This window comes from Megascapheus bottae, chromosome X (assembly GCF_031878675.1).
Source record: "Megascapheus bottae isolate mThoBot1 chromosome X, mThoBot2.hap1, whole genome shotgun sequence".
In the NCBI taxonomy this organism is placed as follows: domain Eukaryota; kingdom Metazoa; phylum Chordata; class Mammalia; order Rodentia; family Geomyidae; genus Megascapheus; species Megascapheus bottae.
Genome location: NC_143547.1, coordinates 103206072 through 103228807, shown reverse-complemented (window position 1 = coordinate 103228807; position 22736 = coordinate 103206072). Strand labels below are relative to the sequence as shown.

The window sequence follows — 22736 nt, the reverse complement described above, 5'->3', positions numbered from 1 at the left end:
ATTCAGCCATTGAGGAGCATCTGGGATGATTCTATACCTAGGCATTAAAAGGATATGATTATGGTCTAAATGCATTCTATGCATGTATGAAAACAGAATGATGAAGCTTGTCAAAGTTGATTTTAGAAGGGAGAAAAAAGACAGTGGTAGTGGGGGAGTACATCTGATCAAATTTTAGTTTGTTTCCAACTGCAACTGACAACAAGGATGAGAGAAGAACTGTGATGTTAGAAACCTAAGCTACACTTTGCTTAAAATATCGTTGTGTTACCGTATGATTTTCTTAAACAGAAAACATGCCATCTCAACCTGTCCATGAGCTCACTACTTGTTAAATGGTTCCCAAGCAGCTCCCCACACTAAGAAAAAAATCACAATACAGGTGACCACCCCATTTCTTCTGAGGTGCAGTGTGGGTCTGAAATGATCTTCACAGGCCCATGTTTTAGACTCTCCACCAACAAGTGATGAAACTACTGGAATAAGGTGGAACCTTTAAGAGGTAGAGTTAGGGGACAGAAGTTAGGTCAATGCAGGTATATCCTTGAAAGGGACATCAGAACTCTGAATATATCCTGTATCCTCTTCCTTTATTTCCTTGTCACCATGAGGTGAGCAGCTTGGTCTTTCTTTGTGCCTGTCACAGGCCCAAAAGAAATGAGTCAGAGCTATAGATCAAAATAACACTTTTCCTCATAAAAAAGAATAAGCTATGGAGTCCAATTCACACATGGTACCTGGACTCTCCTTGTATAACTTTCCAGTTTTGTCTGTATGCAAATCCCAAATACAACTAATAACATTTCTGTGAGTATTTGAGATGCCTATTAGAATGGTTTTAGAGAACTAAAATAGAGCCCTATACCAATTAAATACAAAATAAATATATGCCAAAGCTATAACACTTGGGTTTTCACTTCGTTTTTTCTCTTTGTTCTACCTTACAGCCCTCCTCATTAGTTAAACTTTCTTTAGTAGAGTTTGTCTTTTCAAACTTGAAAGCAAATGACAAACTATGCTTTTTACCCTGTCATTAAACTATTAAATAACTTTCCCAGACTCTATAACCAACTCCACAGAAGAGTTTCATTCAATAGTTGAATCTCAGTCCCTGTCTACCTTGATGGGAACAAGAATTATCCAGGGTGCTGAATCTTCTATAGATTTGTTACTGGTATTGAGAACATCCAGTTGAATTATGAACACCCAGTTAATAACTCACTTGGTCAACCAATCTCAATTTAATCCAAGTAAACCATACCTATTAAAAAGACATTTATCTGGGCCAAGAATTTGGCCTAGTGGTAGAGTGCTTGCCTTGCATGCAAGAAGACCCGTGTTCAATTCCTCAGTACCACATATATAGAAAAAAGCCAGAAGTGGTGCTGTAGCTCAAGTTATAGAGCTTAAGCCCTGAGAAAGTACAAGGACAGTGCTCAGGCCCTGAGTTCAAGCCCCAGAACTGGCAAAAAAAAGAAAAGAAAAAGACATTTATCTGATCTGAAATTTTTTCACACAAAAGGAAATCTCAGCCACAATTTGCGAATACAAGTCTATAAAAGAGTAATGGCTCATGCCTTTTACTATCAGGTACCAGGCAGGGACCAGCAATCAGAAAGATCTTGCTTTGAGGCTGTCCAAGGCATCTCCAGAAAAAAAGCCCTGTTTCTAGAATATGTTTCTGGAATGACAACTAGTCAAAATCTAATAGGAAAATACATAATCAAACAGCTCACTCAATAAAACTGAGCTATTTAAAAATGTGAATATCAGGCCTGGAGTTTGGCCTAGTAGTTTGGCCTAACATGCACAAAGAGCCAGTTCGATTCTTCGGTACCACATACATTAAAAAAAAGAAAACAGAAGTGGTGCTGAGGCTCAAGTGGTAGAGCTCTAGCCTTGAGAAAATCCGAGGACAGTGCTCAGGCCCTGAGCTCAAGCCCCAGGACTGGCAAAAAATTTAAAAACCTATAAAAATGCATATATCTTGTAATTGAAATATAATATATAAGAAAAAGGCTCTACAATGTATTAAATATGCTCCTCTTCAATACATAGAGACACTACTTCTTATCTTTCACATAAGCAAATTTCAATGTGTGTATTATCAATGGCTTGTATAAGAGACTTTCATTTTGACATTGTACCTTGGTCAGACTCGCCCCCTCCATAACTCCTAGTCCTCCATGTGAAAAAATTTCAGTACATATCATTGTTCTATTTTCGTACATGCAAATAAACTACTTCGACCATATTCACTCTCCTTTCCTCTCCCACTACCGCAGTCCTGTCATTCCTTTTCTTTAGCATTTATTAATTTTACAAAGGGCTCTCATCATGGTATTTCACAAATGTATGTATCATACTTTAGTCACATTAACCTCTATTTCTCTCTTTCTTTATGACCCTCTTACCCTTCAATTATTCAACAGCATTTGGTGAATTTTCTTCTATCATCTTCATGTGTAAATACAATGTGCTTGGATAATATTCACTTCCACCACTGCCTTATCCTTTCCTCTCTCACCTTATTCTCAAACAATCTCACACTTACAATTACTTTCTGAACATGTCTGTTTTTATAATTGTGTGTATTTGGGTATACATGTGTGAACATATCTATATATATCCGTGACTAAGCTCCACATATAACATAAAACATTCAGATTTGTTCTGAACCTGGCAAACCTCACTTCACATGATGACCTTCAGTTCTAGTCATTTCCTTGCAAATCATGTAATTTCCTTCTGTATAGATGAATAATAATGCATTGTGTCTACATAGCGCTTTTTAAATGTACTCACCAGTTGTATGGCATGTGAGCTGTCTCCATAGCTGGGCTATTGTGAGTAGTGACAGTATAAACATTGATAGGTCAGATAGGCAAAAGCTAAGGTATAACAAAATCTGTTGCCTTCCATAGACAACATACTAGCATAAACTATGACTAGCATAAACTTCCTCCCCAGACATCTAAAATCTAAAATATCTGTCCCTGAAAATTCACTTCCAGCATTCAGAAATGCAAATAACACAAGGACACTTTGTACTGCAATTATAACAACTTGCAGCCACAAGAGAACAAGAGTAACTTAATACTCACGCAGTGAGGGAATATATGAATTCTGCAGCACTGTCCCAGTGCAGTCCAATTCAGCTTCCAGGACTAAGGAAGCTCGATGGCTGGCGGGGAATGGTTTCCGTAATGCATAACACAGCATAAAACTCACTGTGCTGCATAGGACACTAAAATAATGGCATAGGATTGAGAGGGGGTGAAGGTACGAAAATGGGGACAAAAACACAAGAGGGAGTTTCAATGTGTGAGAAGTAATGCACATAATACCCGAGGAAGGTAACTGTAACCCACTATGCATTACCCCAACAAGAACAAAAAAGAATGGCAAAGGGTGACATTGTAAAGAAAAGACCAAGATAATAAACAAAAGCCAGAAACAAATCCTATTTTTCGTAACTCCTAAAATGAACCTAAGGCTAAGGCTTGCAAAAGTTCAACAGCAGTACCTGGGAGCAGCAGGGACTTGGATACTGCTGGAGATTTCAAAATAGGTTTGGAAGTTCCCAAACTCCCAGACCCCCGCCCCCAGAGAAACAGAGGTATTTGATTAGTCTGGCAACTTGCTGAAATGTTCCAGTGGCAGAGATTGTCTTGATTTGAGCTGACACAGAGCTTGCTTTCTGGTAATAGGGTTATCCCCCAGGGCATCTGTCAAAAACAGCCACTAGCAATTGTTTAATATTGGGACTGCCGGAGGCTACCTTGCCAGTTGATATTAACAAGAGGCTGATAAAACAATTTGAAAACCAAAACTGGAAAATGCTGAACCATAAAGGACATGAAGAAGTTTCAACATATTCCTGGAAATCTATTATGAGACCACACACATGCATAAGACTCTATGCTTGGCTAAACCAGTGTAGACCTTCATGGAAGATGTGAGACAAAAACAAGATCGATATTACCTCAGTTATAGATGTTCTAGAAAGCTGTATAGTGTGGCATTGATTAGACATCAGACCTTTCATATTGAGAAAAAATAGAGGCCAGAAATTACTTCATATGTACATAGTCAACTTAAGTTTAATAAATGAGTAAATGCAATTCAATGAGAAATACCTGTATATCAATATGCCCAAGTATAGCAATATACACAGTTGAAAACCTCATAAGACTATAGATACAAACTCTCACAAATTTCCAAAAAAAATACACAGGTAAAATTTTTAAAAGATTAAAGTGTTAAATGAAAAATATAGATGAACAAACAAGATAACATAGGACAGAAATCAGGTGACTTTTCAATTGATAATGACTTTTTAGATACAATCAAAGACCAACTTATGAAATATAAAATCAGACATCATTAACATTCAAATCTTCTACTCTGTAAAGAGAATGAAAACATAAACCACAGACTGAGAGAACATATTTGCAAACATGTACTTTATAAAGGATTGGCATCCAAAATACACAAAGAAGTCTTAAAATTCAACAATCGCAAAACAAGGCAATTACAAACGAGCAATTTGTTTAAACAGATGCCACCCCAAAGATGTACAGATGGTCAATAAGCATATAAAAAGATTTCCCTCAGACATAAAGAAGAATGAAATTATTTAATTTGCAAGAAAATAGATGGAACTGGAGATCATCAAGTTAAGTGAAATCATCCAGACTGAGAAAAACATGTTTATCTCATGTGTGAAATTCAGAAGAAAAAGGAGGGGAAAAGGAGGAGAAAGAACGGGAATTAAGAGATGATAGAGCTGGGGGTGGTGGCTCACTCCCGTAATCCTGGATACTCAGGAGGCTGAGATCTGAGGATCACAGTTCTAAGCCAGCCTGGGCATGAAAGTACATGAGACTCTTATTGCCAGTTAAACACCATAAAAATGGAAGTGGCTTAATACAGTCCCACTTATCCAGCCTTTCTCTGATTTGTTGTGTTTTTTGGTCCTTATTGAGAAAGTTTCGACCTGTGCCAAGGAGGCCTAGTGTATCTCCTATTCCTTCTTGTTAAAGTTTTCAGTGTGTCGGCTTTTACCTCGAGGTCTTTGATCCATTTGGAGTTAATTCTAGTGTAGGGTGACAAAGAAGGATCCAACTTTAATTTTCTGCAGGTGCTTAACCAGTTCTGCCAGCACCACTTGTTGAAGAGGCTGTCTTTCTTCCATTCTATTTTTTTGGCTCCCTTATGAAAGATTAGGTGGCCATAAGTCTGTGATTTAATATCTGGGTCCTCAGTTCTATTCCATTGGTCTTCAGGCCAATGGACCAAGTTGTTTTGATTATTAAGGCTCTGTAATAGAGTCTAAAGTTTGGTATTGAAATTCCTCCTGTGCTGTTCTTTCTGCTAAGAACTGGTTTTGCTATATGGGCTCTTTTATTATTCCATATGAAATTTTGGATTCCCTCTTCTATTTCGTTAAAGAATGCCATTGGGTATTGCGTTGAATTTGTAGATAGCCCTTGGCAAGATTGTCATTTTCACGATGTTGATTCTTCCAATCCAGGAGCATGGGAGGTTTTTCCATTTCCTCAGTTCTGCTTTAATTTCCTTCTTCAGGGTTTTAAAGTTTTCATCAAAAAGGTCCTTTACATTCTTAGTTAAGATAATTCCTAGGTACTTTATTTTCTTTGAGGCTATTGCAAAAGGAGTTGCTTTCTTGATCAAAAGACTAAACATAGAGCGCCCCTATTCCCAGCAATAGAGACCCAGCAATTCCACTACTTGGCATTTACCCAGTCGTCCAGAAACAAGGACATACTAAATCCACTAGCACAATGATGTTCATTGCAGCAATATTTACCATAGCAAAGATATGGAACCAACCCAGATGTCCCTCAGTTGATGAGTGGATCAACAAGATGTGGTATTTGTACACAATGGAATTCTATGCTGCTGTCAGAAAGAATGACATCGCCCCATTTGTAAGGATATGGAAAAAGTTAGAAAAAAATCATATTAAGTGAAGTAAGCCAGACTCAAATGAACATAGGCTCAATAGTCTCCCTCATTTGTCATAATCAGTAGAAATCTTGGGCTCTCCTAGCAGAGATTTACAATAGAACAAAATCTAGAGACATTAGGCCAAATAGTACGACACTAAATGAAAGGACCTCCAGGATAAGGAAACAAAAGCCATATAATGAATGACTGTTGTTCTTAATGTACTATGTTATCTCTCATCTCTTTTGCCATCCCTTGGTTATCTCATGTTGTTACAATATTTCACCTTGTTATGTGATATATTTTATATGTGCTTAATTGGTTATTTGAAATTGGATAGGGAAGGGGGGAAATCAAGGTAAGTGGGGGGAGGGTGGGAGAGAAATGGGGACCATGTCATGAGAAAGAGTATCAATGTTTATGAAGTTTTGCACCTTTTATCTGGTGAATATAATGTAACCCTTCTATTAATCACAATAAATTTTTTTTAAAAAATGGAAGTGGCACTGTGGCTCAAGTGGTAGAGAGCTAGCCTTGAGCTGAAGAGCTCAGGGACAGTGCCAAAAAAAAAAAGAAAGAAGAAAAAGGAAAAAGGATGATAGAAATGATGAATGCTAGTGGGGAGATTTTCTTGGAGACCATTCTATATGTGTGTGGAAATGTCACAACAAAATTCGCCACTTGTATTGTTAGCATATGATAATAAAGCTGGGCACCACTGGCGCAGGCTTGTAAATCCTAGCTACTCAGGAGGCTGAGATCTGAGGCTTGAACTTCAAAACCAGCTTAGGCAGATAAATCCATGAGACTCCTATGTCCAATTAACCACCCGAAAACCAGAAGTGGAGCTGTGACTCAAAATGGTAGAACAATAGCCTTGAGCTAAAATAGCCAGGGACATGGCCCAGACCCTGAGTTGAAGACCCATGACTAACCCATAAGTGTATGTGTGTGTATATTCTACATATATAAATAGTATATATATATTTACAACATATAGTATTATATAGACAGAAATATGTGTATGTATATACATGTTAATAAAAAAGAAGAGATGATAATGATACATTACATGTTTGTATTGAAATGTCATAAAAAGCCCTTACTTTGCACAATTTGCATATGCTGATAAAATGGGGACACTTCTCCCTTTTAGATGCCCTTAGAGATTCACCATTTATTTATTTTTATATTTATTTAGTTAATGCCAATACTTGGGTTTGAACTAACTGCACCAGCAGCTACAGACAGAGATTTCAATATGTGAGCCTTTTAGACCTAGAAACTTTAAGCCCAGACCACAACTGACAAAATCTCTTGGATGTGACATTTATTTATCTTTTCCTACTTTCAACTTTGTCTCCTGGTCACTACAGCTCAACAGTTTCACTTTGTTTTGTCTAGTTATGAACTTCTTTGTATTTGTCAACCCTTGGCGGTCATTGAATTCCTTCGATATGTACGCTAGAACTTTATATCTTATTTGGGAGGACTTAGTTTGATTTCTTTTTTTTTCTGCATTAAGTCTTCAAATGTTCTAAGTGTTCTCCTATCATTGGGCTATGTCCCCTCCCAGGTTCAGGTAGTGTTAGTGGGATAGTACTAAAAACTGGAGCTTCTAAAAAGCTTAGGAGGGTTCCTCTCTTGTGAATGAAACCAAGACTTTGATAATAAAGTGGTTTGACACATCCACCTTTGCTCCATCTACACAATGTCCCTCTGAAGGATGCTATAGTAAGTCCATGATGTTGGAAGTACAAAGCAGTCCTCGCCAGACAAATAAATCTGCCAGCGATGCTGTCTTGAACTTTGCAGCCTCCAGAATCGTTGGGAGTTCATTTCTGTCCATTATATATAACACCATCAGTGGCAGTATGAATTACAACAGTGTAAATGGACTCCCTCTCTCCCCCCTTCTCTTTTTCTCCCTCTTTTCCTCATTATTTTGGGATTTTTTGATCATAAGATATGGGTCTGTTAGGCTTTGTTACATTTTTCAGTTCTTTTTTTTCTGTTCCTCAAACTGGATAATTTCAATTGATCTGTTTTCAAGCTTGCTAATCTTCCCCAGATCTTGATCTGCATTCATTTATTGTACAAAGGAGTTGCGTTCTGCCTGGTCATATGTGTATATAGTGTACCTCCCTCACTCTCGCCCCCCTCCATCACTCTCATTTTCTCTCCTCAAACCAATCCCATCAAGCTATGTTGTTCCAAGGTCACCCATGGACATAAAGTATTTTATCCCCATTTACCATCCTTCACCCTCTCCATCGCTCCCCCTCCTGCCTCCAGTATCTAGAGATTACAGCCCTGACAGATATTAATGATTCTTACTTTCCTACGTTCATTTACAGATCTACTGGATCTTCATATTGTTCACCTTGTAACATTTTCATTCTGTGAATTTCTGTTCATTGATATTCTCACGTTGGTCAGCCATGATCGTCATGTTTTGCTTTACCTCTGTACACCACTGTCTCCGAGGTTTTTGAGGATATTTAAAAGGTGCGTCATGTACTCCAATGTCTGTATAGCTCACAAACTATTAACCATAGCTTTTATTTTCATTGAATTTCTTTGTTCACTGTTACTGATTTCTGATATTATTCCTTTTTGTCTACTTATTCTAGGATTTCTCTAGCTTCCTAACATGCAAGTTGAAATTACATTTTTAAGCTCTCCTAATACAGGAGTTGAATGGTACAATTGTTCTCTTAAATACTGTTGTGTTGTTTTTACATTCTCATTTAGTTCAACATGTTTATAAACTTCTCTCTAAACTTTGTGCTGTGAAGTATTAACGATTATTTATCTTGTAGTTTGGTTTGCTGTTTTAAGCTATCTTTGTGTTAACTGATTGCATGTTCATTTCACACGGTCATCAGTCTCCCCTTTTCCTCTCAACTCAATCTCTCCCTCTCCTTAATTTTGTAGGATATCTATACTTTTACCTAGAATATTATCTTGCATAGTGAATACCTCATGAGCTTCTGAAAGATGTATGTTCTGCCTGTGTTGAATGAAGCATTCCATAAATGTCAATTAACACATTGATAGCACTGTTCAACCATATCATGATTCATTTTCCATCTGCTAGATCTGTCAGTTACGAAGACAGGGGTTTGAGTCTTCAACTGTTTGTAGATTTTCAGCTCGAATCCTTTGGATTCGTGCATTTTGACACTGAATTGTAAGGGACATCGACTTTACACATATATTCTTGAAGAATTCATTCATTTTTCTTATATAATGTCCTCTTTATCCCTGATGGTTTTCTTTGTTAGGAATTACACTTCTGAATTATTGCAATTAGTATGGTACTTGTTTTTAATCTAGCTGTGTCTTTATATTTGACATGCATTTTTCTTTGGTACAGAACATATCATTGAATCTTATTTTTTTGCCAGTTCTGGGAACTGAACTCGCGGCCTAAGCACTGTCCTTGGATTTTTCTCAAGGTTAGAGCTCTACCACTTGACCTACTTCACCTCTTCCAACTTTTCTATGTATGTGGTACCGAGGAATGAAACCCAGGTCTTCGTGCATGCTACACAATCGTTCTACCACTAGGCCAAACTCCAGGTCCAAATCTTGTTATTTTTTTTAATGTCCTCTGCAGCCTCTGTCATTCACTCACTGTTTTCATCCACTCACATTTCAATTACAATGGATGATGATTATTATTATGCTTATATCTGTGTTCTACTCAATACCCTTTTCTTTGTCGTTATTTTTATACTACCATTTCTCTGCTTTCTCCAGATTTTATTGAGCATTTTGTGGCTCTCTTTTCTCTTATCTATTAAATATCATTAACATATCCTTAAATTTTTTATTGTTTCCCGGAGTTTATTATTGAGATCAACAGTTAACTGTTAGATAAACTAGGAAAAAAACTAAGGGATTCTATGTTGTTTTCAGTTCTTTTTCTCTAATGATCTTCATTTAAATACAGAAATAAGCTTCTGGCCTATGTCATTCACTATTCTATGAAGATTTTTCTTTTAATATTTCTTACAGCATAACTCTGTTAGTGACAAGTTCCCTCAATTTTGTTTGTCTGGGAATGTTTCTATTTCTCCACATTTAAAGGATCTTTTCACCAGATATAGAATACCAGCATGGCAAGATATCTTTTCCAATATTCTAAATGGTTCACTGTCATGTCTGGATTGCATGATTTCTGAAGAGAAGAATAATGGAGTTTTAATTTTTTTGATTTTTCATATTTATTCCTTTTCTCTATTTTTGCATAGTAATTTTTATTGTAAAATGTATTGAGTACATTTCTATTTTTGTAATTAATAGAAGGGTTACATTATATTCACCAGATAGAAGGTGCATTACTTCACAAACATTGATACCCTTTCTCATGTCTTGGTCCCCATTTCCCTCCCCTCCACCCCACCCCTCATCTTGTTTTCCCCCTTCCCTATCTTATTTCAAATAACCAAGTAAACATATATACAATATATCAGATAACAAAGTGAGATATTGTAACAATATGAGATAACCAAGGAACAGCAAAAGAGATCAGAGATAACATAGTACATTAAGGACAACAATCATTCATTATATGGCTTTTGTTTCCTTATCCTGGAGTGGAGTTTTTAATTTTTATTCTTCTATTAGTAAGATATTGCTTACCCTGCCTCCAGATTTTTCAAGCTTTTCTCTTTCTCTTTGATTTTCTTCCCCTGATTGTGTTCTGCACATTTCTTGGATGTGTGTTTTGGTGTTTGTTTGTAATTTCAGAAAACCCTCAACCCACTTAGAGCTGGGTCCAATCAGTCCACTGATGAAACCACAAGAGGTGACCTCACTTTTCTTACATTACTTTTTATCTGTACCATCTCATTTGATTCCTTCTTACTTTCCTTCTCTTCTTATATCTCTCATGTGTTCTGATACATTGTTTACTTTTCCATAAAAGCCCCTCCCCCCTGCCCATTTATTGTAACAGCTTTTAATTGTTGGTTTGGCTTTTTAATATGGCTTTTTAATTTTCTGCCAGAATGTGAAACTGATATTCATTAACTATAAAAAGGGGGGCTGAGGTAGCTGGGTACCAGTGGCTCATCCCTGTAATCCTGGTTACCCAGGAGACTGAGATCTGAGGATCTGAGGTTCGAAGCCAGGCTGGGCAGAAAAGTGTGAAACTCGAATCTCCAATAAACTATGCAAAAAATCTGGAAGTAGAGCTGTGGCTCAAGTAGTAGAGCACTCACCTTGAGCAAACAAGATCAGGGACAGTTCAAGTATAGCATGCAAAGAGCTGAAGTTTCCTGTAGTGTCTGTCCATCTGTACTGTGACCATTCTGAGTGCTTTTCTACTTTAGATCCCTTAATTGAGAGAAGGGATAGAGGAGACTGAGTTAGCTTTGCTCAGGTTATTATGATTCTCTGGATTCTCCTGTCTCTCTGGTTTGAGAAGCAGGGATTTCAGTTAACAGACAGTAGAAGAATTGTTAGACTTCCCTTTCTTCAAAGTTTTTTCTGGTTGTAAGGACAGGAATGATGGCTTCCCAGAAGCTCACATGTCACATTGGAAACAGAAAAATCTCAATTGATTTCTCTTTTTTTTATTTTTTGCCAGTCCTGGAGCTTGAACTCAGGGCCTGAGCACTGTCCTTGGAGTTTCTCGAGGCTAGATCTCTGCCACTTGAGCCTCAGCACCATTTCTGGCTTTTTTCTATGTATGTGGTACCTAGGAATCGAACCCAGGTCTTCGTGCATGCTAGGCAAGCTTTCTACCACTAGGCCAAACTCCTGGCCCCTCAATTGATTTTTCTTAAAATAGTCAAAACATTCAAGTAAGAGAAAGAATGCTCTGCTCATTAATGGGTTCTACAACAACCAGATGTATACATGCAAGAGAATAATTTTTCAATCCTGCCTCCGACTATTTACAAAAGCAAAGTTGCCATAGAAAAGATCAAAGGTTAAAAGCAAAAACTATACAACTTCTAAGAAAACAAAAAGTCGACCATCATGTCCTGAATGAAGCAGTGCTTTCTTAATCTTCATAGTGGAATTTCTGGAATGGCTTGGTCAGGACAATGACTGTGTGGACAGCTCACTGCTTGGAAGAAGTTAAAGGGAGCTTCCTTCTGGACTTGGTAGTGATAACACACATGCGCATGTAAGTAAAATTATCTCATGTTGCTACTTCAGTTTATAAATTACATTTCCATTAAAAACGAGAAAAGTGAAAAGTAAAAGGCTGTCCTTTCAATGTTGCTTGTATTGTGAAATCTGTGTGTGTGTGTGTGTGTGTGTGTGTGTGTGTGTGTGTGTTCTCTCTCTCTCTCTTTCCTAGTCCCAGTGCTTGAACTCAGGGCCTGAGCCCTGTCCTTGGACTTTCTCAAGGCTAGATCTCTGCCACTTGAACCCCAGCACCACTTCTGGCTTTTTTTCTATGTATGTGGTACCTAGGAATTGAACCCAGGTCTTCATGCATGCTAGGCAAGCACTCTACCACTGGGCCAAACTCCCTGCCCTGTGAAATCTCTTAATTGTGGGGATTTGGAGTTTCTCTTGGAGGAGATTCGCAAAGTGGCCCTACAGTATCTTCCTGACTGAAATTTAGAATCCCTACTTGGCCCCCAGGAAACCTGCGAAGCTCTTTCCATATATTTGCAGAGAAATCACTTCCTGCATTAACCATTTCAAATGAGTGTGGTGACCAGACAACCTGTTTAGGAGGCATTTTGATTCAGGGAGGTGGGGGAATGGGAAGCAGGCTGAGTGGAACAGACAAACCGTTTCTGTGCTGCATAGGCAATGAGAAGACACGTGCCCCGTGTTTGGTCTGTCCCTACCTCTGGGCCGTTATAGGTGAAGGGGAGGTTGGCCACTGGCCTATAAACCAGGTGAGTTTGCCTTGCAGGGCAAAAAGCTAAAGAAGCCACCAGAGACTTAATTGGGCCCAAAGGCAGAACTCTATCTTAATGAAGGTGGATAGTTTTTTTTTTTATTTTTTTTCCTCCCTGCCCCATCTCCTTTCAGATCTCTGTCTAGATAAAGAGTGTGTGGAATGGTCCCAGGAAACATTGGGGTACAACATCCCTGATGTGAACACTGCAGCGTCTTCCAGAGCAATGCTGTGGGTGGAGTGAGAGGGAAACATGTGGGTGTGGGTTACCACTGGCAGATTGTAAGCCATTCTCCTGATGCTTTAGGATCATCTGACAGTGCTCACAAGGAGCAGTGAGCCATGCCCTCAGCACCTGCACTTCCACTAGTGTGGCAGGACCTCTGCCACCCAGCATTGAGAGCTGATTGTTAACCATAAAATCTTTGGCGGCTAAAGAAAGCAAGCCTGTATATTTAATTCTGTGCTTCTATGCACGTGGTAAGCATGGACGATTTTTTAAATGATTCCCTATTATTATTGCTTTAAATTGGCTCTGACTTTCTTCAAGAAATTTTGGAGCAGTTTCTTCACATTACATATTGAGGCTGTGTTCCTGGGTTCAGCTTGTTCACTGCTAGGGTCCTGCCCCACAACTCCCATTCCTGCACCTTACTCCACTGAGCACCTCAGCAAGAAACCCCCATGCACGACCTCCCACTGTGCTATGCTATGAAAGGAACGGAAGGGACAGGGGTCCTGTGGTCTCATGGGCTCTGATCAGCTTTTGCCAGACACAGAGCTTGTACCATATCTTCTGGTTCCAGTGGGACGATGCTTTTTCCCCTCCCCTGGTTCTATCCCCATCCCACAATAAAAAAGGAAAGAAATTACATCAAAAGCCACAAAACTGCTTTTATTTAATTGCTACACAAATACAGAATAGAATTAAGGCAGTAGAATACACTTTCATTCATTCATACAAGCTTTTATATCATAAGCTTTGCTTAAAGTGTCCATTGGAATTAACCATTGAAATGTTGTTTAAACAGATTTTTTTTCTTGAATTATAAATGAAAGCCATTCCGTGGGCTGTCTATGTAAAACTACTTTTGCCAAGTGTTGTGGGTTGCCTGGTGCTGGTTTCTCCTTCTCCTCACCTCTCCCTTCCAGGAAGGCCCACAAGGCTTTTGGAACAACCCCCCCCCCCGACACACACACACACACACACATTTTTTATCTGTCATGGGGATTGAACGCTGGTCCTGGGCGCTGTCCCTGAGCTCTTCAGCTCAAGGCTACCGTCCAACCCCTTGAGCCACAGCCCCACTTCCCATTTTCTAGAGGTTAATTGGAGATAAGATCCTCAGGTCCTTCAGTGCCCGGGCTGGATTTGAACCTTGATCCTCAGATCTCAGCCTCCTGAATAGCTAAGATTACAGGCGTGAGCCTTCGTGCCCAGCAGAGGAAAACCCATTTTGAACCTGCATGATATGATCTATTTACTTCAGGGAACAAGTAACTATCATCTCCAAATCCCTCATGAATGAAAAAGGAAAGTATAAAAAAAAGACTGTGTAGAAAATATCTAGATGATTTTTTAAAAAAAATATAAGGTACAGAGTAGTAATGAATTACAATATCAAAAATATAGCTGTAATTGATTCTAGCAACCATGTTTGAATTTTCCAAAAAATGAGTTCATAAATGGATTTGTTTTGGAGGAACTAAATAAAAGGAAATCCTGAATAGCACTTAATAAACTTCACTGAGTAACATTATCAGGTAAAAACATGTCATCCTTGTGTTACCAAATCTTGAAATATCAGCACCAACGTTTGAATGTGCACAAAATAGAAATAAGTTGGCGTGACCATATCTTCTCATTTGTCACTTGATCTGCCTGACGTAGAATACTCTTCTAAGGTTTGATCAAATTGTATTCTTCAGATATAGGTCATAATTTTTGTGGGTGAACTTTACAAAGGAAACTTCCAGGTGCTTGCACTTTATAGTAACTGCTTTTCTGACTGCCAATAAAATTACAACATAGAGTCTACACTTAATGGGTAAAGCTGAAGCAGTCACAGTCACTTGCAGAAGTGGTCACCAAAATACACCTTCTCCATGGAGCATGCACTCCTCCCCTTGCCAGGAAATGGGAGAAGAACCCTGGAGCAAGGCAGAGGAAATAAGGAGTGGGTAAAGGGTAGAGTGGAGGGAAATCCAAGGCTACCCTTTCAGGAAGCAGCCAAGGAAAGGGAGGCTTAGAACAACATGGTATACCTGAGGGACATTTGGTGTTTGAGATAGCAAAGGCATACAACACTCTTTCTGGGAGAAGGTGACTTCAGAATGTATATACCCGAAAGGTGAATGTAGCTTACACAGTGACCAATCTGTGGTCAGCGTTCGCACATGTCTGTCTGTGCAGGTGCAGTAAAAGCATCTTATTTAGGATTGCAATGCATGCCAACCTAGAAAGTGGGCCACCACCCATCCACCCACAAGAGCATGTTTTTATTTTACACAGCAATCTCATCAGAATCCTCATCCCCATCAGTAAGCACACACTTAGGGGGATCCTTTCTGCCAGCAGTGGTGGCACGAGGGTGGGGGAACTCGGCAGCAGTTGCAGGTTCCTGTCGGTGGACAGCAGGCTTGGGGGACACCGTGGTAGGGCTGGAGGCAGGCTCAAGGAGGTCAGTGATGTGACGCTCCAGAGGCTCCGTGGCGATGATCATGGGGCAGTGGGACTTGGGAAGGTCAGGATCAACAACCACAGTGGGCATGAGGTGGCAGGTGGTGGCAGCGTCCAGACAGTCCATGCTGGTGGAGGCAGCATGGCTGGTACCAGGCTTGCCGTGTTCAGTGGTGTGTTTAGGGTGGCTGGTGACACGGCTGAAGGTGGACCGACTGCTAGCAGAGCCATGGTGTTCAGTGGCAGGCTTGCAGATAGGCTTGGAATGGTGAGATGCAGCCTTGAAGTGGACAGAAGTTGGCTTTAAATGGACAGAGTCAGACTTAAAGTGCACAGAGGCTGGCTTAGGGTAGACAGTGGCAGATTTGGGGTAGCCAGAGCTCGACTTGGAATGGCCAGCGATTGATTTGGAGTGGCCAGACGCAGCCTTGGAGTGGCTAGGGACGGATTTGTGGTGGCTGGCTGCAGCTTTGCGGTAAGCAGAGGCAGCAGGCCTGCTGTGCACCTTGCTAGGTCCAGAAGCACGTTCGGCAGGGTCAGGTGCAGCCAGGCCAGGCAATGGAACATTTCGGGTGCTCCTCAGGATTCCCTCCACAACAGGACACCCGCGAGCAGGCTCTTGTTCTCGGACTTGCTGGCGAGCTTGCTGGCGGGCTTCTTCGCGGGCTTGATCACGGGCACGGACTCGGGCACGGGTGAGGACTCGGGCCTCGTGCATCTCCCGGATGTCAGTGATGAGGCCCGAGAAGAACAGAATAGGATGGCGAATGGCATGGAAGATGGCCCAATATTCTCGTCGGAAATTCTCATTAAGGAGCCCGTAGATGACAGCATTCACGCAGCTGTTGAGGTAGGCTAGGAGATAGGCTGCAAGATAAAGCCAGTGGGGAATCTTGCTTGTCATCCCCTTGGGACTGAGAGCCACGAACACCATGAGTGCATTGATAGGGCCCCAGCAGACTGCGAAAAGGAGGAAGATCACAAACATGGTTAGAAAATTGCGAACATCTGCAAATTGATTGTCAGGATTCTGTACAGCTGCATCACGTGCTGCCCGGACTTTGGCCCAGATTCTCACGTAGCAGAATGCCACGATGATGAGAGGGAGGACGAAGTGGATGCAGACGATGGTTACGGTGAAGACAGGGTTGCTCAGATAGTTGAAGATGCATGTGAAGGTGTGAGGATCATACTCGATGGTGCCGATGTACATGTTGGGCAAGATAGCCAGGACGGTCATGACCCAGGTGACCACCAGGTAGATGCAGCTGTTCCGCACGCTGAAGATCCGCTCATACTGCAGGCTGTGGCAAATGTAGCAGTACCGGTTGATGGCGATGGCCATGATGTTGAAGACGGAACCGACCACGCTCACCCCTGTGATGAAGCCAACTATCTTGCACTGGAGCTGGCTCAGATTCCAGCCTCCCATCGATATGGTGTGCAGCATCACTGGGTACGGATAGAGGGCCACCAGCGCGTCAGCCAAGGACAGACTAACCACAAAGATGTTGCCTGGAAAACACATGAGGGGAGAGAAGGGGGGAATTCAGATGAGAGTAAGTGATTAAAGTGTACAAACCTGAATTGTGGGTGGTGGGGAGCCATGTCCATATTGGTGGGAATTAACAGACTGGCTGGGGAGAGAAGGAAACAGAAGACAGGGAGGCAGAGCCACGTGAGGCTTCTTCCACGAGAGGAGGATGGGGAAGGAGGAAGAACAGGAAGAGATCAGCTTGTCCCAGGAAGTAGCTGCAGGGTGAAGGATAAACAGAGACAGAAGAAATGTCAGAAGCCTCAACGTACAAAAAAAAGAAAAGAAATTAACCCTCTCCTGTTATGTCTCTAGCATTTATCAGAAAGAAAAAGTTACCCAAAGGAAGTATCACGAGAGTGTATCACTGGGTGTTTTCTTCCCAGCCTTTTTCAAAGGGATCACACTGTTAATTTAAGACTAGATCCTGCTAAATACTGATTCCTGAGGTTACCCAAGAGGAAAATTTGAGTGGAATGGGGAAGCATTGCAAAATTTAGTGTGAGGAAAAAGAAAGAGTGCAAAAAGAGTCCAGGCAACTCTTTACAAAAATTTGAAGTACGAAGCCTTGAAATGTGGCTAGTTCATGCAGAGAGGCAGGCAGCTGCCCCTTGGTAATTATGTAAGGGCCCCTAATATGGACTGTTCCTACATACTGTGGGCTAAAGAAGAGTGAAGGGAAGGTGCTGTCCTCCCTCTCATATTCTGTAGTATAGTGGTAGGAAGGTTTTTGTAAAACTTTTCACAAGGAAGAAGTAGAGGATAAGTGCTGGTTCCTAGTGTATTTCTATCTTTGGAAACCCCTTGCAGGTAATGAGAAGTCTATACAGAACTAGGAGAAAATGAGAGTATTTAAAAGGTCAAATGTATGTCTCCTGGTTCGTGTTTCTGCCTGTGCTGCCAGAATTTGGCATAGGTGCTCACTGTCTACCATAGGAATTCCTTGCAGGGTTTTCCTTCACGTAATGAATTTTGCGGCGCAGGGAATTGGAATCTTAAAAATAACCCACAACAGCTCCACAAAGTTTTATTAGAATTACAGAAGGAAAAGAAAGAGAAAAGGATTGGCGTCAGTAGGAGAGGAAAGAGAAGGGATTTCTCAGGTGAACTGCATCTTGGAATCCATTGCGCAGAGTGAAGGCGACGCGGGGGGGGGGGGCGGGGGTGGACGGGACAGAGAGAGAAAGAGAGAGTGAGAGAGAGACTCCAATCATCTCAGATCCTTGAGTCCTGTCCTCTAAGCAAGCGGGCAGAGACCTTGGAGCACAGGCATGGATGGTCACCCTTTTCCCCCTCCAGCCCCATCCCCCGGGTTCAAGCACCTTCACTTTGCCATCTCTATTGCCCGACCTGAGAAGTGAGAGAGCCGCTCCCCCCGCCTCCTACCTGCAGTCTCCGCCCCCGAGCCGCCCACGTCTTCACCACTACCTGGTAGGGAGGGGCGTGTAGACCCCCCGGAACTTTGCAGTCTCCGTTTTTCACTGCTCCCCACAGTCTGCCTGTGTCCTAGGTGAGGATCCGAAGTCGGATGTGCAGTCCTCTAACCCCTCCCCCCAACCCGAGCAACTGCGGACTCGGGAACCGATCCATATCACGACCCCCCGCCCCCCCCCAACAGAACCAGGCTTACAGACGTCACGATTTCCTCGGCCGCCGCTTCTGCCATCGCCTGTGGAGCCAACAAGCCTCTGTGTTGCACACCCATGACGGGCGGACAGAGCTGGGCTCGCGGGAGCTGACATGTCCCCGCCGGTTCTTCAGCTCGGGGGTCTGCGCTCCCCCTGCGAGGGGCGTCCTCAAGCCCCGGTGCCTAGGCGAGCAAGGTCTCCGCCGACCCGAGAAGCCGCCACAGCTGCTGCGCTCGGGAAAAGCGCCTGGGCGACCTGACGTGCCACAACTTAACTTTCCCAAAGCCGATAGCTATGCCGCAGCTATGCCCAGGACCATTGGGCCCAAAGGACCGCGTTGCCATAGCCCTCGGCTGTCCAGCTCCGCTAGCTGTCCCTGACCGGTGCCCCATTCTAGGCTCTGATGCCGACCGTGGCTATACTGATTCCCCCGACGGCACAGGGCACAGTGGGAAACCTGCGCTGTCTTTTACAAGCTCCAAGCGCCTGTTGTGAGCTCCCTAAGTTCCTGGGGTCCCAACCCAATGTCATCTTTCCCCCCGCCGTCCACTCCCAGCCCAGGATAATGGGGAATTTGGGGACAGGGCCTTTCAATTCCTTGCACTTGAACTAACGCTTTAGGGGTTGTAAGTGACCGCGCAGTGGGTAAGGCAAAGACGAAGGGTGACTGACTTACCAGAATTTCGGAGCTTCTTGTTCTTTATCACAGCCAGAATGACCATGCAGTTGCCAATCAGGTCCACGACAGCGGTGAGAAGTATCACCCAGAACATGAACGTCACTAGGGCCGGTGGGTAGTCAAGCGGCGCCTCATGACACTCAATGCAGTCCTTTTGGTCAGGATCCGATGCGGTGGGCCCCATGTTTCTTGTAGGGACCCACAGATCCTCCAAGAAACACCTCAACACCTGGTCACCAGCGGATTCCGACAGCAAACACCTGCTCTGCTACCGGGAGCTCCAGGAAAAGCATGCGTGCCTTGCTAAGATTCAGAGAGCAAATGACAGCTTGCAACCACCCCGCTCCGTCGAACTTTTAAAGCCTCAAGAGGTGGTAGCCCCACCCTCAGTCCCTCCCCCTGACGAATCAGAGCTCCTTGACCATCCCTATCTTAGTCATCACCTCTTCCTGGACAAATCCCCAGCAAGGTGTCCTCTTGCTTCCGACTGCCTTGTTTGTATTTCCCCTCTCCTCAACCAGCCCCCTCCCAATCCCCCAGGTACCTTGTGTCGTGACTAGCTCAGAATCTACCCTCCCTCCCCAGCAACCTTTTTCTAGCAAGTTCTTCTCCTTCCAACACAAACACAGATGGACATATAGCTTTCAGATTGGGGCCACAAGGCACTTTGTGGGGAGGGGGGAACTAGTGCCAAAGCAAGACTGCATCTCCTATGCGGTTTTGGGGGACACGAGGTACCTGCTAACCTATTGAACCCCCAACTCATTGTTCCTACAGCCTCAAGATATTTATTCTACTCTGCAAGCTGTGGCCCAATGCATATTTCCCCCAACACAGTAAAAAAAATACAAAACACACCCCCGACGCCCAAAACTCCCACAGCAAATCCAGTACACCACTGTTTTAGTAACTTACCCTTTCCTCCAAGCCAGCCTAACGCAGGGGCTAGGGCCTCCAGGAGCGGCAGCAGCACAGAGGAGTTACTCAATCCTGCATTGGTCTTTCATTATCCATAAAGAAATACGCCCTGTGGTCCTGTATGTTTCTTGACATAGATAGACAACAGGTCTGCACCCTGGGAGAGGGGGAAAAAACAGCTGGTGATAGCTCACATCCCACCTTTGCAGAGGGCGCAGGAGAACCTCATATTTTCCCAGCCCAGGACAGGGGGGGGGGCGGGATAAGGATTTCGGACCTGCTTTGAGAAAAATTCACCAGACAAGAAACCCTCTTCCTAGGGTTGGGGCTCTAGGGAAAAACCCGGGCGAGAGCCCCACTGTTCCCTCCCCTCTGAAGCAGATGTGTACGCTGAGCTGTGGTGTCTGGCAGGGGAAGATACATGCTCTGCTTCTGCGGAAACAGAACGGCGGGGGGCCCCGCAGCCCCCTGACTGTGACGACTGCAGCCCCAGCTCAGGTCAAGGATTCTCTCGTTTGTCTCCCTTGTCATGCCTGGCCACTGCCATCATTTCCTTCACGGTCACGCCGCCCCAAGCCCCACGAATCTCGCTCCCCAGACGCCTCAGTCTCCAAGATCTCCACGCGCCCAAGCCTCGAAAAATCCAAATTATTCACCATACTTAAAACAGGCAACATTTGCACTTTGACTCCTTCAGCAATCTTGCTGAGAGGAGCGAATTTCTGAAATCCACTACATGTTACTGTTCACGTCGAGAAGCCTCCCGGGAAATCGGAGTGGACACTTTGAAACTTGCATTACCCCAGTCTTTTGTCACAGTAGGGAGAGGGGTTGCACTAGCTGGGAGCGCCACCATCTGGACACTGCAGCCCCCCGACCCATGGCGGGTGCAAACGGGTGGTCTGGGGGAGGGGGAATGAGATCCGACCCTGAGTTTCAAATTCACAGAGCTAAAAGGAAAAAAAAATAAAATAAACATCGCGGAAAACACAAACTGCACACTCTTTCTTTAGCTAAGAAGCCCAAGGTGAAAAGTCGTTCTTTTGCTTGAAAATGGAGTCCCCAGCTCACTAGCGAGAACTGGTATAGGGCGCCAATGGGAATCCCAGAGTGGAGATTTCTCCATGCCTTCGTGCTGCTTATTCACAGCAGCGGACTGTGGGGCGCGCTGGCGCACGAATTCCCCCAGCCAGGGTTTGCCTGAAAGGCAGCCATGCCGTACACTATGCCGGGACAAGAAAGCAGAGGCCCGAAGGCCATCCACCAGTGCAGTCTTTTCTACGCTATTCACATGGAGGAACCAAGCTTTTGAATCCTGTCCACTGATGGGAAGCACTGGTTTGGAATTCAAAGAAACTAAATAAAATTGGACGACAACATTTAGTGGACAGGCTCTATTCTAATATTGGGTGTGTATATGCAAAAATGAAATGTGAGGCATAGGTGGCTTTGGGAGAGATGAGAGAGGATGATGAAAAGGTACACCACTGATCACCGTGCATTCTACTCATGAACTGGCATGTTCAAGGGAAACAACTCTGTACAATTGCTTAGAGATAATAACAACAGACATATTTGAAATTAAAAATAAAAATGGAAAAGTAGGAAAACAGGGCTGCGCTTCCTGAATATTTATAAGAGATTGTATTTCAAGCACTGTTATTCTGTCATTTCCCAATATACTGTACTTCTCAGATGAAGTATCCATAACATGGGTGGAATCCACTGTTTCCCTGGAACTGACCAGAGAACAGGACAGCGCCCTGACTCCTCATTCCTCACCCCAGTTTTGATACCATTAACCATGACCTCCTGGAATTTCAATTTTTCAATATCAAGAGGTAAATAATAATCTAAAAGTAAACCAAATCTCTATGCAGTAGGATTAATTTTATTATTTTCATGAACTATTTCTTATAAATATTCAGAACTTTGCCCCAGTTCAAAGAAATCAAATAACTGTTAAATTGATGGTATGGGAATATATGAAAGAACCAGAAACTGTTTGCATGAATGGAACACTCTTGTGTGTGTGACAAGTGAAGTTGCTCTGGAACCAGTGTACAGGAGGTGCTCTTTATTGATACACTGTGGAGTATATGGTTGTACACTGCAAGGATTTTCAAATTAACTCTGTTTCTTAAAACTTTGCTACACACCCTCATAACTGATGGTGGACATGAGATTGTGGTGAAAGACTAACACTCACAATAATATGTTGCCTGTATTGAGTGAATAGACTTTTAAACAAGAATTTTCTAGCTTCTAACGTTCATTGTGAATACATTTTTTTCCAATAGCTCCATTAAGATGATGGGGAAGCTGATGCCATGCAGAGGTGAAAAAATTCTACCAAGAACCTGGGCGCTAGTGGTTCACTCGTATAATCCTAGCTACTCAAGAGGTTGACATTTGAGGATCCTGGTTCAAATCCAGCCCAGGCAAAA

General features: G+C 42.7%; 1 protein-coding gene across 1 annotated transcript; it reads right to left on the bottom strand.

Moving 5' to 3' along the window:
- Nucleotides 1–15354: 15354 nt before the first annotated feature.
- Gpr50 (G protein-coupled receptor 50) lies at nucleotides 15355–19555 on the bottom strand. The gene is made up of 2 exons (XM_090327188.1): nucleotides 19369–19555; nucleotides 15355–17045 (listed from the first exon to the last, which is right to left on the bottom strand). The coding sequence occupies exons 1-2, from the start codon at nucleotides 19553–19555 to the stop codon at nucleotides 15355–15357; spliced, it is 1878 nt and encodes a 625-aa protein (XP_090183314.1).
- Between the last annotated feature and the right edge of the window lie 3181 nt (nucleotides 19556–22736).